This window comes from Erpetoichthys calabaricus, chromosome 9, assembly GCF_900747795.2.
Source record: "Erpetoichthys calabaricus chromosome 9, fErpCal1.3, whole genome shotgun sequence".
Lineage (NCBI taxonomy): Eukaryota > Metazoa > Chordata > Cladistia > Polypteriformes > Polypteridae > Erpetoichthys > Erpetoichthys calabaricus.
In genome coordinates, this window is record NC_041402.2 from 93,180,714 (window position 1) to 93,206,115 (window position 25,402).

Genomic DNA, 25,402 nt, shown 5'->3' on the forward strand with positions numbered 1-25,402 from the left:
CTTTAACTTGTGGAACAGTGCCATCTTTGAAATGAAGATAAAGAAAGAATGTGACAGCAGGAGATATTAATAACTCTGACTGAGCTGGGGTTTAAAACTATGAGCAGCGTCAACTCAAACCATTTTACTATAAATCCTCTCAGACAGCCGCCTCTTAGGATCATGGAGCAAAATTATCAGCTCTGTATTAGTTATAATGTTAAAATATTTGTATATATTCCCATACTTAATTATATACATTTAACAGAAGTAAAAATAAAAGTTTAAATGTCCTGTAAGGAAAATGTTTCTGTGTATTTTGTATTCTTGAATAAAAATTAATTCTCTCAGATGAAAAAAATCATTCTTCAAACCATGACCTTGTCTGTCTCTGTGCACTCTAAGTCATCAGGTTACGTCACTGCACCAGTAAACCCACAAAGTCAACACTCTGAGCAGGCCTGGCTGAACCAACTGGACCAAATCCTTAAAAAAAAGAAAAAAGAAAAAGAAAGGCACCAAGGACAACAAACTGTTTCTCATTTTTGGCAATAATTATCCTTTAATCACATTTACAAATTAACAAACACTTGTTTTACTTTACATGTCATGAATAACCGTTATATTACAAAGAAATGCGGAAGGACTAATTACAGTGGATTGCAAAGAAAGGATTTGGATTAACTGATGCGTAAGGAGATGAGACTGGTGGGCGGCAGATAAACCCAAAAAAAAAAAAATAATAATAATAAAAAAAAAAAAAACTGTAAAAGAGGAATTGCAAGAGCTTAGTGGTAGGAACTGAATAAAATCACAACTGGGATCACTAGAAAGGTGGAAGACTCGTTCCCGTGATCAGACAATGGAAGACCTTAGTAGGATGAAGACCTGAAAAATGGCCAAGGTACAAAAGAAGCTGATCTTAGTGGTTAAAAATGTAAGGGCAAAAAGAAAAACTGCTAAGCGGAGAACTGGAGCACAGACAAAGAAGGAATAGAATTAATTCAATGCTGCTTCATCCTTTCTTTAATTAGACCAGTAATGGCCCTGCTGTACCTTAGTTCTTAGAGCACCCAGTTTTCCCAAAGAGCACACACTCACAGATTACCTCAGCTCCTTTGCTCCAGTTCCCCTCATCCATTCATTCTGTGTCTCTTTCCAGACCAAATGCATCTAGGAGAGTGTCAAGGTCTCGTTTATCAGCTGCACTGTAAAGGTGACTTTCCCCCATCATGCTAAGTGCCATGCGTAATGTACTCCAAATGTTCTCTGATGTTGTACCTGAAACAGTTGCCCCCTCAGCCTGCAATCCATCCAAACAGGCTGAGCGCTGTAAACGAAGGGCCTCTAGGAAGTGTTCAACTGCTTCCCTACAGAGGACAGAGAGGTGACATTTACACACATGATCACAATGCAGCATTTTTCAATGAGGAAAGTGCAGAAAAGCACATGATGACTGAAGTGCACCACAGATAAATGTGGCATTTTATGCTTATCCTAATCTCCATTTAACTTTTATTACAGATGCCGGGCTAAAAGAATATGTGTTTAGTGTACTACTGCTTAATTTTTTAGTTTTCTTGACCACATAAAGTGAACTGTCCAAAGATGACGTCAATATTACTACATGTACCATTCACTTCTGCACTTGGTGCCACTGCCATGCTGATCAATGCGCTGCTCCCGGCTAGAGGCTGCGAACCTCTGGCTTTAACAGATTCAGACACGACATCAAAATGTCAAATGACTGTACGACTGGTACACTGCAATATTGTTGGATGCCTTGATGCAGGATGGCAGCCAGGTGAGTCACGAGAGGTTTAAGCCAACGCAACATTTCTGTGGCTGATGTTAATTTCTTTATGTACAGTATGTGGCCATATTACTTTTCATGTACTGTATATGCAGTTAACACTGGTTTATTTATATATTTAAAAAAAAACAAAAAAACAACATAAGATGGAAAATCATTATGCTAGATATATGCATCATGTAGATGGGTAAAAATTACTTTTCACCCTGGATGAATTTTTCTAATGTGTGGAAAATGCACTGATAATAATACAGTTCTAAATCTAGCAGGCCCACTATTAATACCATTACCCAATCATGTCTTTGAACACTTAAATTAATCCAATGTCAGCTGTTTGTTTATTATGGCCTTTGTAATATTTCAAAACTAATATTTTTAACCATAAGGACAGACTATTATTTATATATGTGTATCTTAGAGAACTGAATACGTTTTTTTTTATTTCTATACATTTCAAATAATTGTGTATTCAAATTAGATATTTCAAAATGCTTAACATAAAAACATGAAGTTTAATTCCAATTTATTAAACAATTCCCAATAAAAACACAAGTCCCAACAGTATCTACTAATTAAAACTAATGAAAATGACTACAGTTGTTATTAATTACATGCCTCAAATTGGAGAAACAGTGGGAAAATGAAATCTGTCTCTCCCTAAATTCAGAAAAACAGTTCTTTTATTACGGCGAGAATTCTGAAAATACCAAACCCAACATTCAACTTTGAATAGCTTGAAGTTTACTGTGGCTAACTAGTGAGTTTATTCATTTGTACCACACAGAATTGACTACTATTGGGCAGTACACTTAACTTATTCACTTTTTACCGTAGAGATAAATAAAAACATGACAGTAAGGACCCTAACTATAAAAGTATGACCATTCAAGTCCACCTATAAACTGATACTGAATAGTAATGACGGTTTATTCTAGCAAATTTTTCTAAAACCCAAAGATGTGTTACTGAGAGAACATAATTTCTTAGCATGCACACTTTGAAAATGAGGGATGAGGTGGAGAATTTAGGATAAATGACCATAAACCAGCTTGCTGTGTTCTTACCCTGCAATAGGTGGATTTTCTGCTCCAGTTGGTTCAGGAAATGGATGGCTGAATGGATAGTGTGTAGTTCCAGTTATACGTTTTTATAAAGCGATTATTATACAGCTATAAATATGACATCAGAGTAGGATTTGTTTTTCTTCAGGATTTGGGCCATACTGCATTTTTTGTTTTACTCATATCCAAGGTGTTTGTGCTGTACAACTTTTTATTTGTTTGTATATGTATTTGACTTTTTTGACTGGTTCAGCATTTTACCTTCTGAGGCCTGGTAATTGGTCTGAAACATACAACAATAGTAACATTAAAACCACAATATATTTTACTGTATAAAAATACCTGTTTATAAATTCTTCAGACTAAATCATGTGTTGATCAATTTGTGTTTTATTTTCTGTGTATGCTCTTTTCTGTGTGATTTAAAGTATTTTGACATGTTCATAATATTTATTTATGTTTAATATTTCGTAATGATTTAATTTTGTTTCCACATATGGTCACATGTCTTATTATGTCCCTTGTGCTTTGTGGGTGGTCCTCCAAAAAGGCGGGGCCACAAGTCTGCCTACATCTCTGAAACCCCACCAGCCCCATAAAGGCTGAAGAGACCCACTGTTCAACTGTGCTTCACTTTGTACTCTGGATTCAGTATTGGGACTTTGATTGCTTTTGGGCACAACCATTTTGCACTCTTTTGAGCATCCTTCTGTAATGAGCATTTTCTTGGAAAAATTAAGTATTTTTTATTTGTAAAAATGCTTTGCCCATTTTCAGCAGTAAAAGGTTTACAGTAATCCTTTCGCTGTTAAGGGCATTTGCAAGTGCTTTGGGACTTTATAGTTTTCACTTAAAAGGCCAACTCAACTGAGAAGCCAAAAGGAACCAGGCTGAGGTTAAGTGCACTTCTGCAGGGTGCTGCTACAGTCCTGGCATATTCCTCAGCTTGTCTGGAGGCCTTTGTGAAGATTGTGGAGAACTCCCTGATCCAGGACACCATGTCCTAGAATATTCAGTTCATTATATGGCTGTAGTCAAATCAATGACTACTTAGGAGTGCATTTTAGCGAGCTTTGTGTCTATGGCACATCTGACAGCAGATGCCACATGCAGCATTTTTTCCTAAAACCTAATGTGCAGGAAGTGAAATCAAACATTTAGAATGTTTATTTTTTGCTGATATGGTATGTAAATCATTGAAATGAGATGTGAAATATTTAACCAGTTAATGTAATTCTGTCAAATGTTCATTCTCTGAATATGAATAGCATAAATGTAATCTGTCTAATATATTATCAGTTTTTAATGTTTTCAGTTAGATCATACCCTATGCAGTTGTAAAGAAGAGTTTGTGAAATTGATCCTAAAATGCAGTCTGCTCTGCACCCAAGTTATACTAATAGAAAAAGTCTAACTAGGTCAAAGAGCACACACATGGTTGTACATACATTGTCATATCTTTATTGAATCTACTATTCAAATATTCAAAGTCAAGAATAACAACAAATATGAACTTATAAGAAAGAAGGAAATTGCAATCAGATGTTGTAATCAATGAGACAACATTCAGGAGAGCCCTGTGCTATAAATTAAATGCCACAATTTTGGTTTCTGCACTTCATAACAGAGATCTGTTGAAGCACAGCACAGCCACAGGTTTCAGAGGACCTCTGAAGAAAAGCTTTGAATCAAACAAAGATGAAAAGGCTACAATTTTTATAAGATTTTTAAAGACTTGCCTGGGTCACCTTTACCTCACCATCACTAAGAGCATGCCTCCTGAAAAGGTTGTTGGAAACTGAATAACGCTTTAAGGAAGTAGCAAAGAAGCCTAGGGAGACAGCTAAAGATCTATAGGTGAGGTGTGAAAATTCTGGATGTTCCAATACTCCTAATTCTCACTCTGAGCCCCCTCAATGGGCTCAAAATCAAAACTTTGAAGGGAATGGGCTTTTGTGGTTGAAAATACATTTTAAAAACATGCTAGAGTATGATAAATCACGGAGTATAAAATCACTGGGAGTTTTTTTTTTTTTTGCCTGCTTTACTATCAAAATGACCTGCTTGGCTTAGCACACTAGAGCAGAGGTACTAGTCTGTGGCAGGGTGGCATTTATGACATTTGGCCTTTTGGCATTTCTGACATTTCATTTAATCTAACTCCTCTCTGAAATGAGGAAAAGAAAACAAAAGTTCTCTACTTGTTAATTTTATACTAACATATAAAAACGTCAAACAACAAACTGTCTCAGATTTCAAGCGTACATTTTGTTGCACAGCAAATGATTTTTCAGCTTCTGCTGTTCCATAAGGTGGTGTGGCTTTCACATGAAGATTGCATACCCTTGTATAATGTGATTGGCCAGTCTTCTATGCAGCTAATTTTATATTCCACAGTACCAGAGTAAAATTTCAGTGTACTGCCAAAAATAGAGCATACTGTCTGTCTACAGGTGCATTGTACATTTGATAACAGCTCTCCCTAAGAGTATCATCTTCTTCTTCTTTCGGCTGCTCCCGTTAGGGGTTGCCACAGCAGATCATCTTTGTTCGCATATTAATTTGGCAAAATTTTACACCGGCTGCCCTTCCTGATGTAACCCTCCCCATTTATCCAGGCTTGGGACCAGCACAAAGAAGCACACTGGTTTGTGCATCTCCTGTACAATTTAGAAAAAAAAAAAGGCTACCACATAGGAAAGCACAGCTCTCCAAAAGACTTCCCAGGTAGAGAAATGAACCAAAATGAATCTGCAAAGTACATTTTTAAACACTTTAGATAACTACCTGATAAGAAGCTACAGGAGGTGTTTGGTTCCGTGTACTACTACTAAAGGGGGTTCCATTAGTTTCTATTGTAAATGTAAAGGCTGTATGCTTTTTCAGTACTTTGCTTTCAGTATTTATACAAAATGTGTCTTTTTTGTTTAAACAGACTGTCTTCATCAATTGTTATAACTTAAATAGGATTCAGATCATAATTAGGAACCACTGATGGAGTAATTCAGAAAGGACTCAATTTTTTCCTCATAACTGTATGGCACTAAATGTTTCAGTGTTTTAAATGTAAACCATACCATGCATGTAAAAGACAAATGTGGACAATTACATTATTTACATCTAATAAATGTCTGATAAACATGTGATTGAAATGTACTTTTATTTCTTCTGTCCACCCTGGCCGTGCGATCTTATCATCAAACTGTCATTTAGAAACTAAAAAAAAAAACAACCACAACAACATCTCTATTTAGGACTCTACTTCACTTAATTATATATCTTTCTTACGCAAGTGTGCATTATTTATCTATCTTTTGTGTACTATTTATTTGTTATTATCCTTATCTAAATGTTTTTCTTTGCATGTAACTAATTCTTTGACCTTTTGTAAAGTACTTTGAGGTAAACCCTTTTTATGAAAATGTGGAACCCCTATAACCCTACATAACAACCTGCAAAGCATCCTGAAGGGAACAAGTATGTTAATTTCACACTTCCTCTAACTCTGCAGTTTCCTGGACTGAAAGTACCAAGCTTTTTTATCCGCTTAAATAAGAAAACAGGTGTGGTTGCACATTCATCGTTTACAGTTGGTCTTTCAGATAACACACCAACACTGAACTCAAATCTGACAATCCATCTGTTGTCTCATATGTGAATTGTATAGTTTTAGACTAACCCTCCAACTTGCATCCCACAAATCACACTGCAAAATTCATTATCCTATTTACACTTCGTGTCCTCTGTATACACAGCCTACTTGTATATAATGATCATGCCACTGAGACCTTTACATCGAAATTGATATGAAGTACTTAAAAGTTCCAAACACTGCACTATATATGAAATATTTCCCTACCTATAATTTTATGTTCATGTTTGCCTGATAAAATTGTGAAAAATCATTTTTCACATTAATTTGGAATTCCCTTATTATCAAACATACGGAGGTACACTATCACTATACAGACTTGAAAAAATGTTTAATAAAAAGCACAAGATTATGGTTTAATTACTAAACAAAAACTATTTATTCCAAAATGTGTTATACTTGGTCATGTAGTTTACCTTGGAGTGATCTTTAACTAATGCCAAAATAAAAAGCATCTTATTTTCAAACTGACAGGAAAACTACAAGTGCAGTTCTGAAAGTACATCTGCTATAGATCTTCAAATAATAACCTGCTGCTTTAATGGCCATTATTACAGTCAGAAAAAAAAAATGACTTCCTGATCTTTAGACTTGAATGGAATAAACGAGAGGCAGCATTTTGCCCAAGATCCTTTAACCTGCTGCAGTTGAGAACTTCCATGTGTCAAGATTCTGACCAAACTGTACAGTCCTTCAATAAATGCAACAATTTCTTCTACTTGCATAAGACAAGCTTATAAGTCTTCAAAAACCAAGCTACGTGTCTTGACTCAACAAACTGCAAGCAGATTTATGATTTTCAAGACAGTGACTTAATAAATGAAAACTTACGACACTGGCTTTATAGACTAACAATAACTTTTTCATTTTAGAGTTTTAAAAGGAAAGCAAAGATTAAAATAAACATAGATAAAAAAAAATCAGGAAACATTATGTCAAACCAGCAATAAAACTACTTAGTATCTAGCTCTGATTAACAAAGGAAAAAGCTAAATGTTGTTTAAATATAAAGTTAATCCCAGTTTATAAGTGAAAAACTGTTTAACATAACACATATAAAAAACTACTGAGTAGCTACAAAATTAATATGGAACTATAAACAAACACTCAAGTTTAAAGTCTGTTTTCACTCAATAGTGATATTATCCACTGTTATCCTTGTCGTTATTGTTAAAATGAATATAGTGTACCACTACTCAATACTGTCAAATGAAAATTAGACAGGGAAAATGTGCTATCATTTCTTAATTTAATTTGCTAAAAAATGGGGCTTTTTTAAAATTGCTGTAGAGCTGCTAAAATGATTACTTAATAAAGCCTGATTACATGATGGAAGCAATACCTGTGAGCACCAAGGTTAACACAGCTGATCCCAAGATTGTACCGTGACCTAATGAAACCAGGCTGTAATTCCAGGGCACGTCGATAAGCTTCCACTGCTTCCTCAGAACGATTGCCATTTGCAAGAGTGGCTCCCAGTTTATTCCATAAAAGGTAATCCTGTTAAAAAAACAAAAAAACAAAAGGAATTAATTAATATAGTACTGAAACACTGATAAAGACCTTGTAGCTTGTTCTTATCTTTCAAAATTACTTACATCAGGTCGAACACTAAGAGCTGAGTTGAAGCAGTCAATGGCTTTGTCAAATTCACTGCTTAAGTTAAATAAGACCCCTAAACCACATTGCACATCTGGATCAATTTGTGAAGGGTCAGAATGTACTGCCTCCATAAAAAGTGATTGGACCTCTGAAAAAAGAGAGCTATAGGACACAGGATAGCATTTTAGAACTGGATTAGCTCAGTGAAGGACGCTCAAAATGGAGACGCATGCAGACTCTCTTTTGTATTAAATGTACACTTACTCAGGTAGAAGTGTGCCAAATGCTCTCCTGTCTGGTTTGCTATTTGCGGTTTCTCGCTCCTTCTCCTCAACTAGTGTAGAGTATTTGGGGTTATACTTTAGCCAGTCACGCAATGTTTCACAAGCCTGCTTATGAAGGGATTCGTTAGTAAAACTTACTGCCAGGGCCATGAGAGCTATAAGGTTATCTGGCTTTAAGTCCAAACACCTACAAATAAACAGAAAAAAAAATAGTCATCATACTATTTTGTTAAATAATATCAACTTTAAAATGTAGCCTGACATAGAAAATATCCATCCATCCATAAATCAGACCTGGTTAATCTAATCAGGGTCAAGAAGTCCATATTGGCAGCATTAGGGGCAAAGCAGGAGGGCAACAATGAAAACGCATCTTCTTCTTTCGGCTGCTCCTGTTAGGGGTTGCCACAGTGGATCAATTTCTTCCATATCTTTGTTCTCTGCATCATGTTCTGTTACACCCTTCACCTGCATGTCCTCTCTCACCACATCCATAAACCTTCGCTTAGGCCTTCCTCTTTTCCTCTTCCCTGGCAGCTCTATCCTTAGCATCCTTCTCCCAATATACTCGGCATCTCTCCTCTGCACATGTCCAAACCAACGCAATCTCCTCTCTCTGACTTTGTCTCCCAACCGTCCAACTTGAGCTGACCCTCTAATGCACTCATTTCTAATTCTGTCCATCCTTGTCACACCCAATGCAAATCTTAGCATCTTTAACTCTGCTACCTCCAGCTCTGTCTCCTGCTTTCTGGTCAGTACCACCGTCTCCAACCCATATAACATAGCTGGTCTCACTACCGTCCTGTAGACCTTCCCTTTCACTCTTGCTCATACTTGTCTGTCACAAATTACTCCTGACTCTTCTCCACCCATTCTACCCTGCCTGCGCTCTCTTTTTCACCTCTCTTCCACAATCCTCATTACTCTGTACTGATGATCCCAAGTATTTAAACTCATCCACCTTCACCAACTCTACTCCCTGCATCCCCACCATTCCACTGACCTCACTCTCATTTACACACATGTATTCTGTCTTGTTCCTACTGACCTTCATTCCTCTCCTCTCTAGAGTATATCTCCACCTCTCCAGGGTCTCCTCAACCTGCTCCCTACTATCGCTACAGATCACAATGTCATCCACAAACATCATAGTCCATGGGGACTCCTGTCTAATCTCGTCTGTCAACCTGTCCATTACCATTGCAAATAAGAAAGGGCTCAGAGCTGATCCCTGTTGTAATCCTACCTCCACGTTGAATGGATCCGTCGCTCCTACCACAGATCTCACCATGTCACACTTCCCTCGTACATATCCTGTACAACTCTTACAACCATACTGCTGTTCACTAATCATCACCTCACTTCTTAACCTAGCTTCCACTACTCTTTCCCATAACTTCATGCTGTGGCTCATCAATTTTATTCCCCTGTAATTACTGCAGTCCTGCACATCCCCCTTATTCTTAAACATCGGCACCAGTACACTTCTTCTCCACTCCTTAGGCATCCTCTCACTTTCCAAGATTCCACTAAACAATTTGGTTAAAAACTCCACTGCTATCTCTCCTAAACACCTCCATGCTTCCATAGGTATGTCATCTGGACCAACGGCCTTTCCATTTTTCATCCTCTTCATAGCTGTCCTTACTTCCTCCTTGCTAATCCGTTGCACTTCCTGATTCACTGCCTCCACATCATCCAACCTCGTCTCTCTCGTTCTCTTCATTCATCAGCCTCTCAAAGTACTCTTTCCATCTGCTCAACACATTCTCCTCGCTTGTGAGTACGTTTCCATCTTTATCCTTTATTACCCTAACCTGCTGCACATCTTTCCCATCTCGGTCCCTCTGTCTAGCCAATCGGTACAGGTCCTTTTCTCCCTCCTTAGTGTCCAACCTTTCATACAACTCAATCACACGCCTTTTCTTTAGCCTTCGCCACCTCTCTCTTCACCTTGCGCCTTAACTCCTTGTACTCTTGTCTACTTTCTGCATCTCTCTGACTATCCCACTTCTTCTTTGCCATCTTCTTCCCCTGTATACTCTCCTGTATTTCCTCATTCCACCACCAGGTTTCCTTTTCCTCCTTCCTCTTTCCAGATGTCATGCCAAGCACCCTTCTTGCTGTCACCCTTACTGCATCTGCTGTAGTTTCTCAGCTGTCTGGTAACTCTTCACTGCCACCCAGTGTCTGTCTCACCTCCTTCCTAAACTCAACCTTGCAGTCTTCCTTTTTCAACTTCCACCATTTTATCCTTGGCTCTGCCCTCACTCTCTTCCTCTTCTTGATCTCCAACATCATCCTACAGACCACCATCCTATGCTGCTTAACTACACTTTCCCCTGCCACCACTTTGCAATCTTCAATCTCCTTCAGATCAACTCTTCTGCATAGGATGTAATCTACCTGTGTGCATCTTCCTCCACTCTTGTACGTAACCCTATGTTCCTCCCTCTTCTTAAAATACGTATTCACCACAGCCATGTCCATTCTTTTGGCAAAATCCACTATCCTCTGACCCATCACCTCCTCGTCTCCACTGTTCCCTTCACCAACATGCCCACTGAAATCCGCTCCAATCACTACTTTCTGTCCCTTGGGTACACTGTTCACCACTTCATCCAACTCACTCCAAAAATCTTCTTTCTCACCCACTGCAACTTGCGGCGCATATGCACTAACAACAGTCATCATCACACCTCCAATTTCCAGCTTCATAATCATTACTCTGCCTGACACTCTTTTCACCTCTAAATCACTCTTGACATACTGTTCCTTCTGAATAACTCCTACCCCATTTCTCCTCCCATCCACACCATGATAGAACAATTTGAATCCACCTCCAATCCACCTGGCCTTACTCCCCTTCCATTTAGTCTCTTGAACGCACAATATATCAACCTTCCTTTTCTCCATCATATCTGCTAACTCTCTCCCCTTACCAGTCATACTGCCAACATTCAAAGTTCCTACCCTCGTTATTTTCCTCCTCTCCTCCTGCCTCCGGACATGTCCCCCCCCCCCCACTTCTTCGGCCAACAATAGCCCAATTTCCGCCAGCACCCTGTTGGCTAACAGTACTGGTGGCGGTCGTTGTTAACCCAGGGCTTGACCGATCCGGTATGGAAATTTGTATTGTTGTCCGCATATTGATTTGGCAAAATTTGACACAGGATGCCCTTCCTGACGTAACCCTCTCCATTTATCCAGGCTGGGGACCGGCACGAAGAAACACACTGGTTTGTGCATCCCCTAGTGGCTGGGCAATGAAAATGTATACCCCTCCTAAATACCTTTTTTGCTTTCAGTGTGCCTAAGTAAGTTTAAATTACCCTATCAAAATTTACTAAAAGTAATATTTATTAAAACTGGAGAATTAGACAGTCCTGCCTATTTGAACTTTAACCTGTTTAAGAGCTGTGGCATGGTGGGCAAATATGCCACATTAAAATTCTAAAATATACTGAAGGAAAAAAATGCTTTTCTGTTTACATTTTAGCAGTTACACTGCTTACCTGCGGAGAGCACTAATTGCTGCATATTCCTGTTCATTCTCAGCTTGAGATGTTCCCAGGTACTGCCATGCCTTTAAAGAAACAGAGCGAGAAAACAGATTACAGCAAGACCCTAGACTTGCAGCATGAGCAGATTTAACCTAGCTGGCTTAGATGAAGCCAGACACACAGAACTGATGCTTCACTCAGGTTCATTCCATCGGCTTATACTGGCAGGAGGAGAAATATACTGGGAAGGCAGAAAAAATATGCAATTCTCACTTGCAGTCAATGTCACTTTAAGTGGCAATAGAATATTTTTCTCTTTTGCATAAATCAAAGTTTTTATCTTCTGTGACAATGCAGGGGTGGGGGGGGCAGATGCCACCCGAGAGGGATATCCTAGTGTGGAAATTCTTTTCCACCTTTAAGAGGCACGAGAGGCACTGCTGCCTGAACACTGACAACCATTTGTTTGCTTGATTAATCGGCAATACGACAACAAGGACATAAACTATGAATTTATCCAGCTGGGTTGAAAATGGCATGCCAAGTGAAGCTTTCAGACAGACTGTCCACTTTTCTTTTTCATCTAGTCACAAGCTAAATAAATAATAAAATTCAGACCTAAAAATCTGTACTAACCTCCATATGCTGAGAGTCTTTATGTACTGCACTCTCAAATGCTAGCACAGCATTGGGAATGTCTCCACGCTCCAGCCTCAAAAGGCCCTCTTGAAAAGGCTCTGGGTGATCAAGGAAAGGATTTTTTTCTTCAAAGTGGTATCCCTATTACAAAAAAAATTAAAGTAGTAATAATGCCTATTATTTTTTTTGTATTTATTGCCAATCTGTCAATTTGACCTTAACTTACTTTGTCATAAGATGAAGTCATAATCTCATCAAACTCTGATAACCACGGATGAGATTCTGCATCCCTTTTTGCCATCTCCTCCCATTCAGCCTGAAGTTTATCCCAGAAATCAACATCTGACTAGCAAACAAAATATGAAAATTATGTAAACATATAAATTGCACTGGATATTTGACAAAAATCCTTACAGCAAGGTACAGTAATGCTTAACACTAGAATCCCCGAAGTCTATGAAAAAAACTGCAATCCCAGGCCTCCTTAAATTCCTTCACACTGCTTCATCAGCATCTTTGTTTTGCAAATGTGTCAATCAGCACAATCAGCCTGCTATCCCATCCAACCCACCGATGCAGATGAAGTTCTCCCACCTCATTTAATGTGTGTTCCGTGTCTACAATGATCTGGGTAACTGTAAGATGACAGGAAATGTGAGGCAACAAATGCTGAACACATACCTAAAACAGAAACTGTTTTCCATGTTTATAGTAAAAATTAATAAAATGATGACGTGAAATGTATAATGTGTGAAGACTGAAGTCCAAATAAAATGCTTTCACAAAAAGGTAAAACAAACCAAGTGTGCTTTTATTCAAAAATATAGCCAAAGAAAAAGAAATTATTCAATTTACATGTTGCAGCCAACGTATAGAAACCAAAAAAAAACATACATTTGTTTTGAATCTGTAACAGCCGGTGAAAAGTTTTGCTACTTGTAAAAGATATCGCAGAAGCAATATAAGCAGACACACAAGCACTGGTGAATCATGTCTTTTTGATATCTACCTGTTACTTGAATTTTTTGTTATTCAGTTTTGTTCTTGAATAAAATCACACTTGTTTAGTTATACCTTTGTGAAAGTGTTTGTTTTACATTCCAGTAACCACTTGAATGATATCAAATCTGTCTCTGCCTCTCTCAAGCACGCATGCACACACACATTCATGCATGATAACGCAATTATTTGAAAACACTATGTCATTTGAACATGGTTTGTCATTTGAACATTGGACAATTGATCTTCACGTTATGGTTCATGGTACTGGGAATGCAGACAGACAACTTCTTTTTGGATGCATACATTCTCAGCATGGCATTGGCAGATCTAAACACCAGCATGGAGAATTGCACGCATACCGAAGTGAGTTTAATTGTAGGTGGAAATTCCTGTCCCACTTTATGGTGCCAAGCAGAGTTGTGTTGCAGTGCAGCAGTTTATTAGCCAGCGAAAGTGACGTGAAGAAGTTGTCAGTTGTTACGGTTCTTCCTTTTTCCAAAAATGGTTTAATGACCACAGTCTCAGAAAGTTATTCTCCTGTGGGATGACTGGGATCATTTATAAAGAGTGGCACTGCACATTTGTTGTTTTTACACACGTTCTGCATGGGTGTCTTTGTTGTCAAAGTGCAAATGCCGCAGGATAGTCTGATAGTGGTCACAGGGAATCATATCTTTGATTGCTGGTACAACAAATAGTTGGTGCTGTGAATGATGCCTGTTCAAAACTGTGTTCATTGCTGCTCTTATGAAAGGAATGTAGATAAACGCCATCAACTCAGAGAGGGAGAGGCAAGTTCGTTGTACCACGTGAACGTGACTGAGAGAATAAAACTGAATAAAAAACACCAGCTTTTACAAGTAGCAAAAATGTATAAAAATGTGTGTAAAACAGGTGTTACAGACTCAAATCAAATGCTTGTTTTTATTAAATAATAGTAATAATAATAGCAGCTCACTACTCAAAACGGAAAATGTAGGAAAGACCCGGGCTTGAACCTGCAACCACTTGGTTTAGAAGCAGCTATTCTTACCTTTAATCCACCCATGCAATTGATAAATGAGCCTTGGTTTTAACATATTGACAGCAACATGTAAATTGAATAAATTTGGTGTTAAAGCAGGCTGCTTGACACATTTGCAAAACAAAGACGCTGATGAAGAGGTACAAAGGAATTTAACGTTGGCCTGGATTACGACTATTTTCGTAGGCTTCAGGGATTCTAGTGTTAATATTATATGTGCCCTTGATCCCCAAAAGAGCTACAATTTGGTGTACAACTTTTGATAACCTTGAACTAAAACCTTTTCCACATCTAATGCCTTCAGAGACAGCAAAAATATATACCTATAAGAATATGGTGGCTAGGCTTACTATGCCTACCTGAGAACAGATATAGGTGTGAATTAAGTTTATGATAATAATGTTTTATAATTTATACTTGTGTCAGAATATGTCTACTTAAAACAAAACAAACAAAAAAAAACCTATTCCTGGCAATCTGCTGATCTTATGCAACTATTCTAGACTGGAGTACCACTTCAATCACCAACACACATACAAATACAAAGTTCTATTCACATTACTTCAATACACGTACCCTGATCATCACATAACATGGGAGGAAATGAGAGTCACAGAGAACCCACATGAATATTGAAAGTACAGTGGAACCTCGGTTCACGACCATAATTGGTTCCAAAACTCTGGTCGTAAACTGATTTGGTCGTGAACCGAAGAAATTTCCCCCCATAGGATTGTATGTAAATACAATTAATCTGTTCCAGACCATACGAACTGTATGTAAATATATATATTTAAGTTTTTAAGTACAAATATAGTTAATTAAACCATAGAATGCACAGCGTAACAGTAAACTAAATGTAAAAACATTGAATAACACTGAGAAAACCTTGAACAACAGAGAAAACTAACACTGCAATAGTTCGCGCTATAGCGCTACCACCCTCTGGCTAAAAACACTTTTTTTTTTTTTAATGAGTTTTAAGCACAGGGAAAAAAAATGAACATTTGAAAAAATCCGTAATTTAATAAACCACCAAGAAAAGTAGCATTGCAACAATGCACGCTATGAACCGATTGCTGTAAACAGAAGTGAAAACAAAAATCAAGCCCAGTGCATTCTTTAACTGCCTTCCTACCTGCGTCTCTCTCTCGCTGCCTGTGTGTGTGTGTGTTGCGCTCTCTCTCTCTTGCTCGCTGCACAGGAAATGCACAGGGAGAGACTGAACATGTACAAACCGAAAGGGAAACTGGCTTGTTTGCATACCGAGTGTGTGGTTGTGAACCGAGGCAAAAATTTGGCAAACTTTTTGGTCGTAAACCGATTTGTACGTGTGCCGAGACGTTTGTGAACCGAGGTTCCACTGTACATGCTAACTCAACAGAAAGAAGCGCGCAGTAAACACTAACCTGGAGCCAACGTCTGATGAAGCAGTGATACCATGCAACTTTTTTACTATATTCTTGGTCAGTCAACACCACTTGCATACTCAGAAAGGCCCAGCAAAGGCTCTCTTTCCCCGCCGAGGAGACTAAAGAACTTTGGGGTGGTAACCACAAAACACTAGTGACCTTTTACCACTGCACTACTGAAAGTATCCTGACCAGATGCATCATGGTGTGGTTCGGTAACCTGATTTGCCAGGATCACAAACTCCTATAAAGGATAGCTTCTAAAGTCATTGGGGCTGACATTCCACAGCTTCATATCATATACTCAACCAGATGTCTGAGAAGCTCATCCTCTGTTTTCACTTTTTCACTCACTCTACCCACTTTAGGAACAGCTTCTTCTACCAGGCCATAAGGTCACAGAACTCCTGGAACCCAATCCTACTTGCCCTAAACCATGTAATGTACCCACCTGCTGGTTTATACAGTATGTAATTGTACTGCATGTAACTTTTTACACTCTTATTTACTACATTTATTCATTTACTTTCTGCTACTCCTATGTATTTATTGTACTTATTTATACATCCCCTTCTCAAACCGCCACCTTATCGTGGTGGAGGGGTTTGCGTGTCCCAATGATCTTAGGAGCTCTGTTGTCCAGGGCTTTATGCCCCTGGTAGGGCCACCCAAGGCAAACTGGTCCTAGGTGAGGGATGAGACAAAGTGCGGTTCAACAGACCTTCTATGATGAATAAAAAATTTGGATGCCGTTTTCCCTCGCCTGGATGCGGGTCACCAGAGGGGGCCAGGCCTGGAGGTGGGGCTCGATGGCGAGCGCCTGGTGGCCATACTTGCACCCATGGGGCTCGGCCGGGGACAGCCCAAAGAGGCAACGTGGGTCCCCCTTCCCAAGGGCTCACCACCTATGGGAGGGGCCAAGGAGGTCGGGTGCAGTGCGAGTTGGGTGGTGGCCGAAGGCGGGGACGTTGGTGCTCCGATCTTCGGCTACAGAAGCTGGCTCTTGGGACGTGAAATATCACCTCTCTGAAGGGGAAGGAGCCTGAGCTAGTGTGCGAGGTCGAGAGGTTCCGGCTAGATATAGTCGGGCTCACCTCGACACACAGCTTGAACTCTGGAACCAATCTCCTTGAGAGGGGCTGGACTCTCTACTACTCTGGAGTTGCCCCCGGTGAGAGGCTTACTTATTGCCCCCCGACTTGGAGCCTGTACATTGGGGTTTACCCTGGTGGACGAGAGGGTAGCCTCCCTCCGCCTTCGGGTGGGGGGACAGGTCCTAACTGTTGTTTGTGCGTATGCACCGAACAGCAGTTTGGAGTACCCACCCTTTTTGGAATCCCTGGAGGGGGTGCTAGAGGGCATACCTTCTGGAGACTCCCTCGTACTGCTGGGAGACTTCAATGCTCACATGGGCAATGACAGCGAGACCTGGAAGGACGTGATTGGGAGGAATGGTCCCCCCGATCTGTACCCGAGTGGTGTTTTGTTATTGGACTTCTGTGCTCGTCACGGATTGTCCATAACAAACACAATGTTCAAGCATAGGGATGTTCATATGTGCACTTGGCACCAGGACACCCTAGGCCTCAGTTTGATGATCGACTTTGTGGTCGTGTCGTCGGACTTGCGGCCACATGTCTTGGACACTCGGGTGAAGAGAGGGGCGGAGCTGTCAACTGATCACCACCTGGTGGTGAGTTGGCGTCGATGGTGGGGGAGGATGCCAGTCAGGCCTGGTAGGCCCAAACGTATTGTGAGGGTCTGCTGGGAACGTCTGGCAGGGCCCCCTGTCAGAAGTAGCTTCAACTCCCACCTCCGGCAGAACGTCGACCACGTCCCGAGGGAGGTGGGGGACATTGAGTCCGAATGGGCAATTTTCCGTGCCTCTATTGTTGAGGCGGCTGACCAGAGCTGTGGCCGTAAGGTGGTCAGTGCCTGTCGTGGCGGCAATCCCCGAACCCGTTGGTGGACACCGGCGGTAAGGGATGCTGTCAAGCTGAAGAAGGAGTCCTACAGGACCCTTTTGTCCTGTGGGACTCTGGAGGCAGCTAATAGGTACAGGCAGGCCAAGCAGAATGCGATTTTGGTAGTTGCTGAGGCAAAAACTAGGGCATGGGAGGAGTTTGGGGAGGTCATGGAGAACAACTTTCGGATGGCTTCGAGGAGATTCTGGTCCACCATCCAGCGTCTCAGGAGGGGGAAGCAGTGCATTGTCAACACTGTATATGGTGGGGATGATGCGCTGCTGACCTCGACACGGGACATTGAGGGTCAGTGGGGGGAGTACTTCGAAGACCTCCTCAATCACACTAACATGCCTTCCAGTGAGGAAGCAGAGCCTGGGGACTCAGAGGTGGGCTCCCCCATCTCTTGGACTGAGGTCACCAAGGTGGTCAAAAAACTCCTTGGTGGCAGGCCCCCGGGGGTGGATGAGATACGCCCGGAGTTCCTCAAGGCTCTGGATGTTGTAGGGCTGTCTTGGTTGACACGACTCTGCAACATCGTATGGACATTAGGGACAGGTCCTCTGGATTGGCAGAACGGGGTGGTGGTCCCCCTCTTTAAGAAGGGGACTGGAGTGTTCCAACTACAGAGGGATCACACTCCTCAGCCTCCCTGGAAAAGTCTATTAGGGTGTTCTGGAGAGGAGCATCCGTCGGATAGTCGAACCTCGGATTCATGAGGAACAGTGTGGTTTTCGTCCTGGTCGAGGAACAGTGGACCAGCGGACCAGCTTTTACCCTTAGCAGAGTCCTGGAGGATGCATGGGAGTTCGCCCAACCAGTCTACATGTATTTTGTGGACTTGGAAAAGGTGTTCCGACTGTGTCCCTCAGGGAATCCTGTGGAGGGTGCTCTGGGAGTATGGGGTACCGGACCCCCTGATAAGGGCTGTTCGGTCCCTGTACAACCGGTGTCAGAGCTTGGTCCGCATTGCCGGCAGTAAGTCGAACCTGTTTCCAGTGAGAGTTGGACTCTGCCAGGGCTGCCCTTTGTCACAGATCATGTTCATAACTTTTATGGACAGAATTTCTAGGCGCCACGGTGGCGCAGTGGGTAGCGCTGCTGCCTCGCAGTTGGGAGATCTGGGGACCTGGGTTCGCTTCTCGGGTCCTCCCTGTGTGGAGTTTGCATGTTCTCCCCGTGTCTGCGTGGGTTTCCTCCGGGCACTCCGGTTTCCTCCCACAGTCCAAAGACATGCAGGTTAGGTGGATTGGCGGTTCTAAATTGGCCCTAGTGTGTGCTTGGTGTGTTTGTGTGTGTCCTGCGGTGGGTTGGCACCCTGCCCAGGATTGGTTCCTGCCTTGTGCCCTGTGTTGGCTGGGATTGGCTCCAGCGGACCCCCGTGACCCTGTGTTCGGATTCAGCGGGTTGGAAAATGGATGGATGGATGGATTTCTAGGCACAGCCTGGCTGTTGAGGGGTTCCGGTTTGGTGGACGCAGGATTGGGTCACTGCTTTTTGCAGATGATGTTGTCCTGTTTGCTTCATCAGGCCATGATCTTCAGCTCTCTCTGGATCACTTCGCAGCTGAGTGTGAAGCGGCTGGGATGGGAATCAGCACCTCCAAATCCGAGACCATGGTCCTCAGCCGACAAAGGGTGGAGTGCCCTCTCAGGGTTGGGAGCGAGATCCTGCCCCAAGTGGAGGAGTTCAAGTATCTCGGGGTCTTGTTCACGAGTGTGGGAAGAATGGAGCGTGAGATCGACAGGCGGATCAGTGTGGCGTCCGCAGTGATGCAGGCTCTGCATCGGTCTGTCGTGGTGAAAAAGGAGCTGAGCCGAAAGGTGAAGCTCTCAATTTACCAGTCGATCTATGTTCCTACCCTCACCTATGGTCATGAGCTATGGGTAGTGACCGAAAGAACGAGATCGCGAATACAAGCGGCTGAAATAAGTTTCCTCCGCAGGGTGTGTGGGCTCTCCCTTAAAGATAGGGTGAGAAGCTTGGTCATCCGGGAGGGGCTCAGAGTAGAGCTGCTGCTCCTCCGCATTGAGAGAAGTAAGATGAGGTGGCTCGGGCATCTGATCAGGATGTCTCCTGGATGCCTCCCTGGTGAGATGTTCCGGGCACGTACAACCGGGAGGAGGCCCTGGGGAAGACCCAGGACACGCTGGAGGGACTATGTCTCCCGGCTGGCCTGTGAACGCCACGGGATTCTCCCGGAAGAGCTAGAAGAAGTGGCCGGGGAGAGGGAAGTCTGGGTATCTCTGCTCAAGCTGCTGCCCCCACGACCCGACCTCGGATAAGCGGAAGAGGATGGATGGATGGATTATTTATACATCACTACAACTGTGGCACACGGGTTTCTCTTTGGTTTGCACTGTATGTGACAATAAAGATCTCTAGTCTCTAACCTAATGTAATATTGCATTGTTATCAAAGCGCAATAAATTTTGAATTGCTTATTGCCAAGTACCTCATTTTCTTTCTCTTGTTGCTGTCTACGAGGGCCTCTGGCCACCCATGTAGAGGATTTGTTGTTGCAAATGGAAAATAAAGTAAACTTCTTATTCAAACATTTAATTTTACAGCATTTCCTACAGATGCCCTTGATCTGCTAGGTAATTTCCACCATCCCACTGAGTATCTCCAAACCAGATCTGCATTGTCAGATATATTGTATTAAACTGAAATTGTCATTGTTTAACTGTGGATGGTCCATTTGACAATGTAGTTAACCAAGGACACCCTGCATATGGGTAATATACTGTACATACATGTATCCATCTACATACAGTGCATCCAGAAAGTATTCACAGTGCATCACTTTTTCCACCTTTTGTTATGTTACAGCCTTATTCCAAAATTGATTAAATTCATTTTTTTCCTCAGAATTCTGCACACAACACCCCATAATGACAACGTCAAAAAAGTTTACTTCAGGTTTTTGCAAATTTATTAAAAATAAACTGAGAAATCACATGTACATAAGTATTCACAGCCTTTGCTCAATACTTTGTCGATGCACCTTTGGCAGCAATTACAGCCTCAAGTCTTGTTGAATATGATGCCACAAGCTTGGCACACCTAAACTTGGCCAGTTTCGCCCATTCCTCTTTGCAGCACCTCTCAAGCTCCATCAGGTTGGATGGGAAGCGTCGGTGCACAGCCATTTTAAGATCTCTCCAGAGATGTTCAATCAGATTGAAGTCTGGGCTCTGGCTGGGCCACTCAAGGACATTCACAGAGTTGCCCTGAAGCCACTCTTTTGATATCTTGGCTGTGTGCTTAGGGTTGTTGTCCTGCTGAAAGATGAACCGTCGCCCCAGTCTGAGGTCAAGAGTGCTCTGGAGCAGGTTTTCATCCAGGATGTCTCTGTACATTGCTGCAGTCATCTTTTCCTTTATCCTGACTAGTCTCCCAGTTCCTGCCGCTGAAAAACATCCCCACAGCATGATGCTGCCACCACCATGCTTCACTGTAGGGATGGTGCCAGGTTTACTCCAAACGTGATGCCTGGCATTCACACCAAAGAGTTCAATCTTTGTCTCATCAGACCAGAGAATTTTCTTTCTCATGGTCTGAGAGTCCTTCAGGTGCCTTTTGGCAAACTCCAGGCGGGCTGCCATGTGCCTTTTACTAAGGAGTGGCTTCCGTCTGGCCACTGTACCATACAGGCCTGATTGGTGGATTGCTGCAGAGATGGTTGTCCTTCTGGAAGGTTCTCCTCTCTCTACAGAGGACCTCTGGAGCTCTGACAGAGTGACCATCGGGTTCTTGGTCACCTCCCTGACTAAGGCCCTTCTCCACCGATCGCTCAGTTTAGATGGCCGGCCAGCTCTAGGAAGAGTCTTGGTGGTTTCAAACTTCTTCCACTTACGGATGATGGAGGCCACTGTGCTCATTGGGACCTGCAGAGCAGCAGAAACTTTTCTGTAACCTTCCCCAGATATGTGCCTTGAGACAATTCTGTCTCGGTGGTCTACAGACAATTCCTTTGACTTCATGCTTGGTTTGTGCTCTGACATGAACTGTCAACTGTGGGACCTTATATAGACAGGTGTGTGCCTTTCCAAATCATGTCCAGTCAAATGAATTTACCACAGGTGAACTCCAATTAAGCTGCTTTCTCGATTTTTTTATTTTTAATAAATTTGCAAAAACTTCAAGTAAACTTTTTTCATGTCATTATAATGAATTTAATCCATTTTGGAATAAGGCTGTAACATAACAAAATGTGGAAAAAGTGATGCGCTGTGAATACTTTCCAGATGCACTGTATGAACGTGTTACATTCCTGCACTGGGTTTATCTTGATAATTATAAATGAGCTATCAGATTTACTGTACAGAAAAAGATAGAATATTATTTAAATAAATCTCACATGCAATAACTTTCACTGCTTTGCCACTTTAATATTGTTTAATGTCTTTTAACTTTGTTTAGTGACTTGTGTAGTGACTTGTGAAAGAACAGACAGGTGAGTCTTCACAGGGTGGAGTTGTGTGCACTGAAGGAGCTTAAAAAGAGGTGTGCTGAACAGTGCGGGTAAGTCAGAAAATCCAATTTGGACCTAGAAAAGGAAAGAAGGCAGCTGGTATGGTGTGAAGATTCTCTACTATACCCCTTGAAGAGGATGAGCAGCAAACTGACACTCTGACATAAGCAGCTGTTTAATGATCTTTGAAAGGACCGTTTATTTCACTTTAAGAATGGACCCTGAACAGTTTCAGCTGTTGTCTTTGAGAGCCCAATTCTCCCTCTTCCTCTTCATGGGGGAACACTGTCCTCTCGAATCTTCACACCGCACCAGATGCCTTCTTTCCTTTGCCAGGTCTAAGTTGATCTGTCTGATCTGCTGTGCTGATAATTGTACCTCTTTTAAATCTTGTCCCGTTTAAGGGCTATTATGATTATATGAAAATACAGAAGTTATGAAATGCACACGAGAGACACCGACAAACGAGATGCAAGGAGCTATGCTAATAAGCTATGAGACTATTAGAAAAACATTATACAGTACTGCGTTTTTTTTTCTTACCATATAATAATAAAGAGTACATACATATATCTGTAATGCATCTGTTTATCATAGCTTTTAAGTACATATAATGCTTACATGTACTGTACCCATACTTGGTGGGCAGTATAATCCATACTGTTTAAAACGCATGTGGTGTGGGAAGACAGACACGTGCACTACGGACATCGGACATAAGTTTGATCTGACTTTAGATCAGATATAAGATAGATACCTGCTACCGACCTCAGACGTAAGTACGACTGGACGTTACTAGACAGGATGATCGCCGATGGATACCTGTTAATTTCTTTGTAGATCTTGAAAGATGTTTGCTTAAGTTTTAGTATTATGCGTATATGTTCCTGTTCATCAACACAAACTACATTTGAAATTCTAGAGTGTGCATAGTAATAAAATACATTGAAATATTATTGTAATAATATTTTTAAGAGTCATGGCTTCCAAATTTTAATTTGCAAATGCAATGATCCATTGACTCCCAAATACAGACACCTTCTTAAAAGAAAAATCTGTTAATTAAGTGGAAGTAGCCTAGAGAGGAAAAATTGTGCTTTCACTGGCTCATGAACAAGACACAACATGCAGGACCACATTCAAGTTATTGATGGGAGCAAAACAACTCAAATCTTAAAAAAACAGTCACAAGAACTCACTGATAATATTGTACTTAATAATACAAGATTGCAAAACAGAGTGATGCTAGAATGAATTACTGTATGTAGGCAGTTCCTCAGATGAAAAAAAGAGTTTTCCTTTAATTTGACAGAATAATTTTAACACAAGGAATTCATTTTTCACAACCTGTAGGCTTTCCTGCAGCAAGTAGCACTTTTACACCTAAACTATCTACTGATGCACTCTGTTTTTCCTGAAACTAAATAAAAATTATTTTAATATGCAAATGCATGACTGATTATATAATCAGAAATTAATTACAAGGCATCTGTCCAATATGTAAAAAGAAAAAGAAGAACTGTGGGAAGATTTAATTTATGACTTGGCTATGAGAAACTATTACTAACAATACAGATCACCAAAAATATTCTGGTTTTCCCTAAGGTAAGTGATACATGACAAATGTCATCAAAATGAACATTATACCTCAAATTACAGATTTTATACGTGGGTACAGCTGTTTACTGTGTCTGTTAGTATTAACTGGCGTGCTGTGGGAAGGATGTATTGCATGTAGAAGATGATACAACCATCATTGGCTAGAGACATGGAACAAGCAAAATCATGAATTACCAGCTACAGATCAACAAAGTTTTGCTAAGAGATGGGAAAACCTTTACCAAGTCTTTTAACTTGTTTCCTCTGTTTGCACTGAATGAATTGTGTCTATAAAAAAGTTTTTACTCCTTATACCCAATTTGTGTTTTTGACACTGATCAAAAGAAAAAGACCATTTAAAGTTAAAGTGAAAACAGGTCTCAAAAGTGACCTAAATCAAGTACAAATATAAAACAAAAAATATCTGAACACATAAGTATTAACCACCTTTAACATGACACACGTAAATTATAACTGGTGCAGCCAATTAGTCTCAGGAGTCATCTAATTAGTTAAATGGAGACTATCTGTAGTCATGGGGTATCATTTGATTGTAGTATAAATGCACCTAATCTGGAGGGGTCAAGTTGTGGTGGGTCACTATTATGGCCTAACCTACAAAGTGCAGACAAAAGAACACACCAAGCAACTCAGTCAAAAGCACAAATCATGGGTTGGAGACAAGAAAATGTCCAAGTCACAGAACAGAACTGCAGAAAAAAAAAGTGATACAATCATGCCATTTAGCCCAACAAAGTTCACCAATCTTATCCACCTTATTTCTCCAAAATAACATTAAGTCAAGATTTGATGGTTTCTAAAGTCCCACACTCTCTCATACTACTTGGTAACTTATTCCATTTGTCTATGATTCACTTTGTGAAAAAAAACTTTCTAATGTTTGTGAAATATTCAACTGTGTCCCCATGTTCTTGAACTCATTTTAAAGTAACAGTCTTGAGTCACTGTACAAATTAATTCCCTACAGAATTGTAAACACTTCAATCATGTCACCTCTTAATCTTTTGTTTCTTAAATTGAAAAAGGTTCAACTCCTTTAATCTTCCCTCATAACTCATACCATGCAGTCCTTGAAAGAGCCTAGTCATTCTTCTTTGGTCTTTTTCTAAAGCTGCTGTGTCTTTTTTGTTGCCTGGAGACCAAAACTGCACACAGACTCCATCTAAGGCCTCATCAGTGTGTTACAAAGCTTGAGCAAAACTTGTACTCTACACATCAAGCTATATATCCTAACATTCTATTAGCCTTCTTAAAGCCTTCTGTACACTGCCTGGATAATAGCGACAAGTCTACTATGACTCCCAGTTCTTTCTCATTATGGGTACTTTGAAATTGCAGACCTCCTATTGTGTACTCAAATCTACCAT

At 41.0% G+C, this 25,402-nt stretch overlaps 1 protein-coding gene across 3 annotated transcripts in view; it reads right to left on the reverse strand.

Moving 5' to 3' along the window:
• Positions 1 to 512: 512 nt before the first annotated feature.
• pex5 (peroxisomal biogenesis factor 5) overlaps positions 513 to 25,402 on the reverse strand; it is an 89,811-nt gene continuing 64,921 nt past the window's right edge. For all 3 annotated transcript variants that reach the window (XM_028809929.2, XM_028809928.2, XM_051932126.1), the window contains 7 exons: positions 12,763 to 12,882; positions 12,534 to 12,677; positions 11,910 to 11,980; positions 8,372 to 8,578; positions 8,104 to 8,269; positions 7,848 to 8,005; positions 513 to 1,349 (listed from right to left, as the gene is read on the reverse strand). In XM_028809929.2, the coding sequence (XP_028665762.1) occupies positions 1,121 to 1,349; positions 7,848 to 8,005; positions 8,104 to 8,269; positions 8,372 to 8,578; positions 11,910 to 11,980; positions 12,534 to 12,677; positions 12,763 to 12,882 (1,095 nt within the window). In that variant the 3' untranslated portion in view covers positions 513 to 1,120. The remainder of the gene's footprint in view (positions 1,350 to 7,847; positions 8,006 to 8,103; positions 8,270 to 8,371; positions 8,579 to 11,909; positions 11,981 to 12,533; positions 12,678 to 12,762; positions 12,883 to 25,402) is intronic.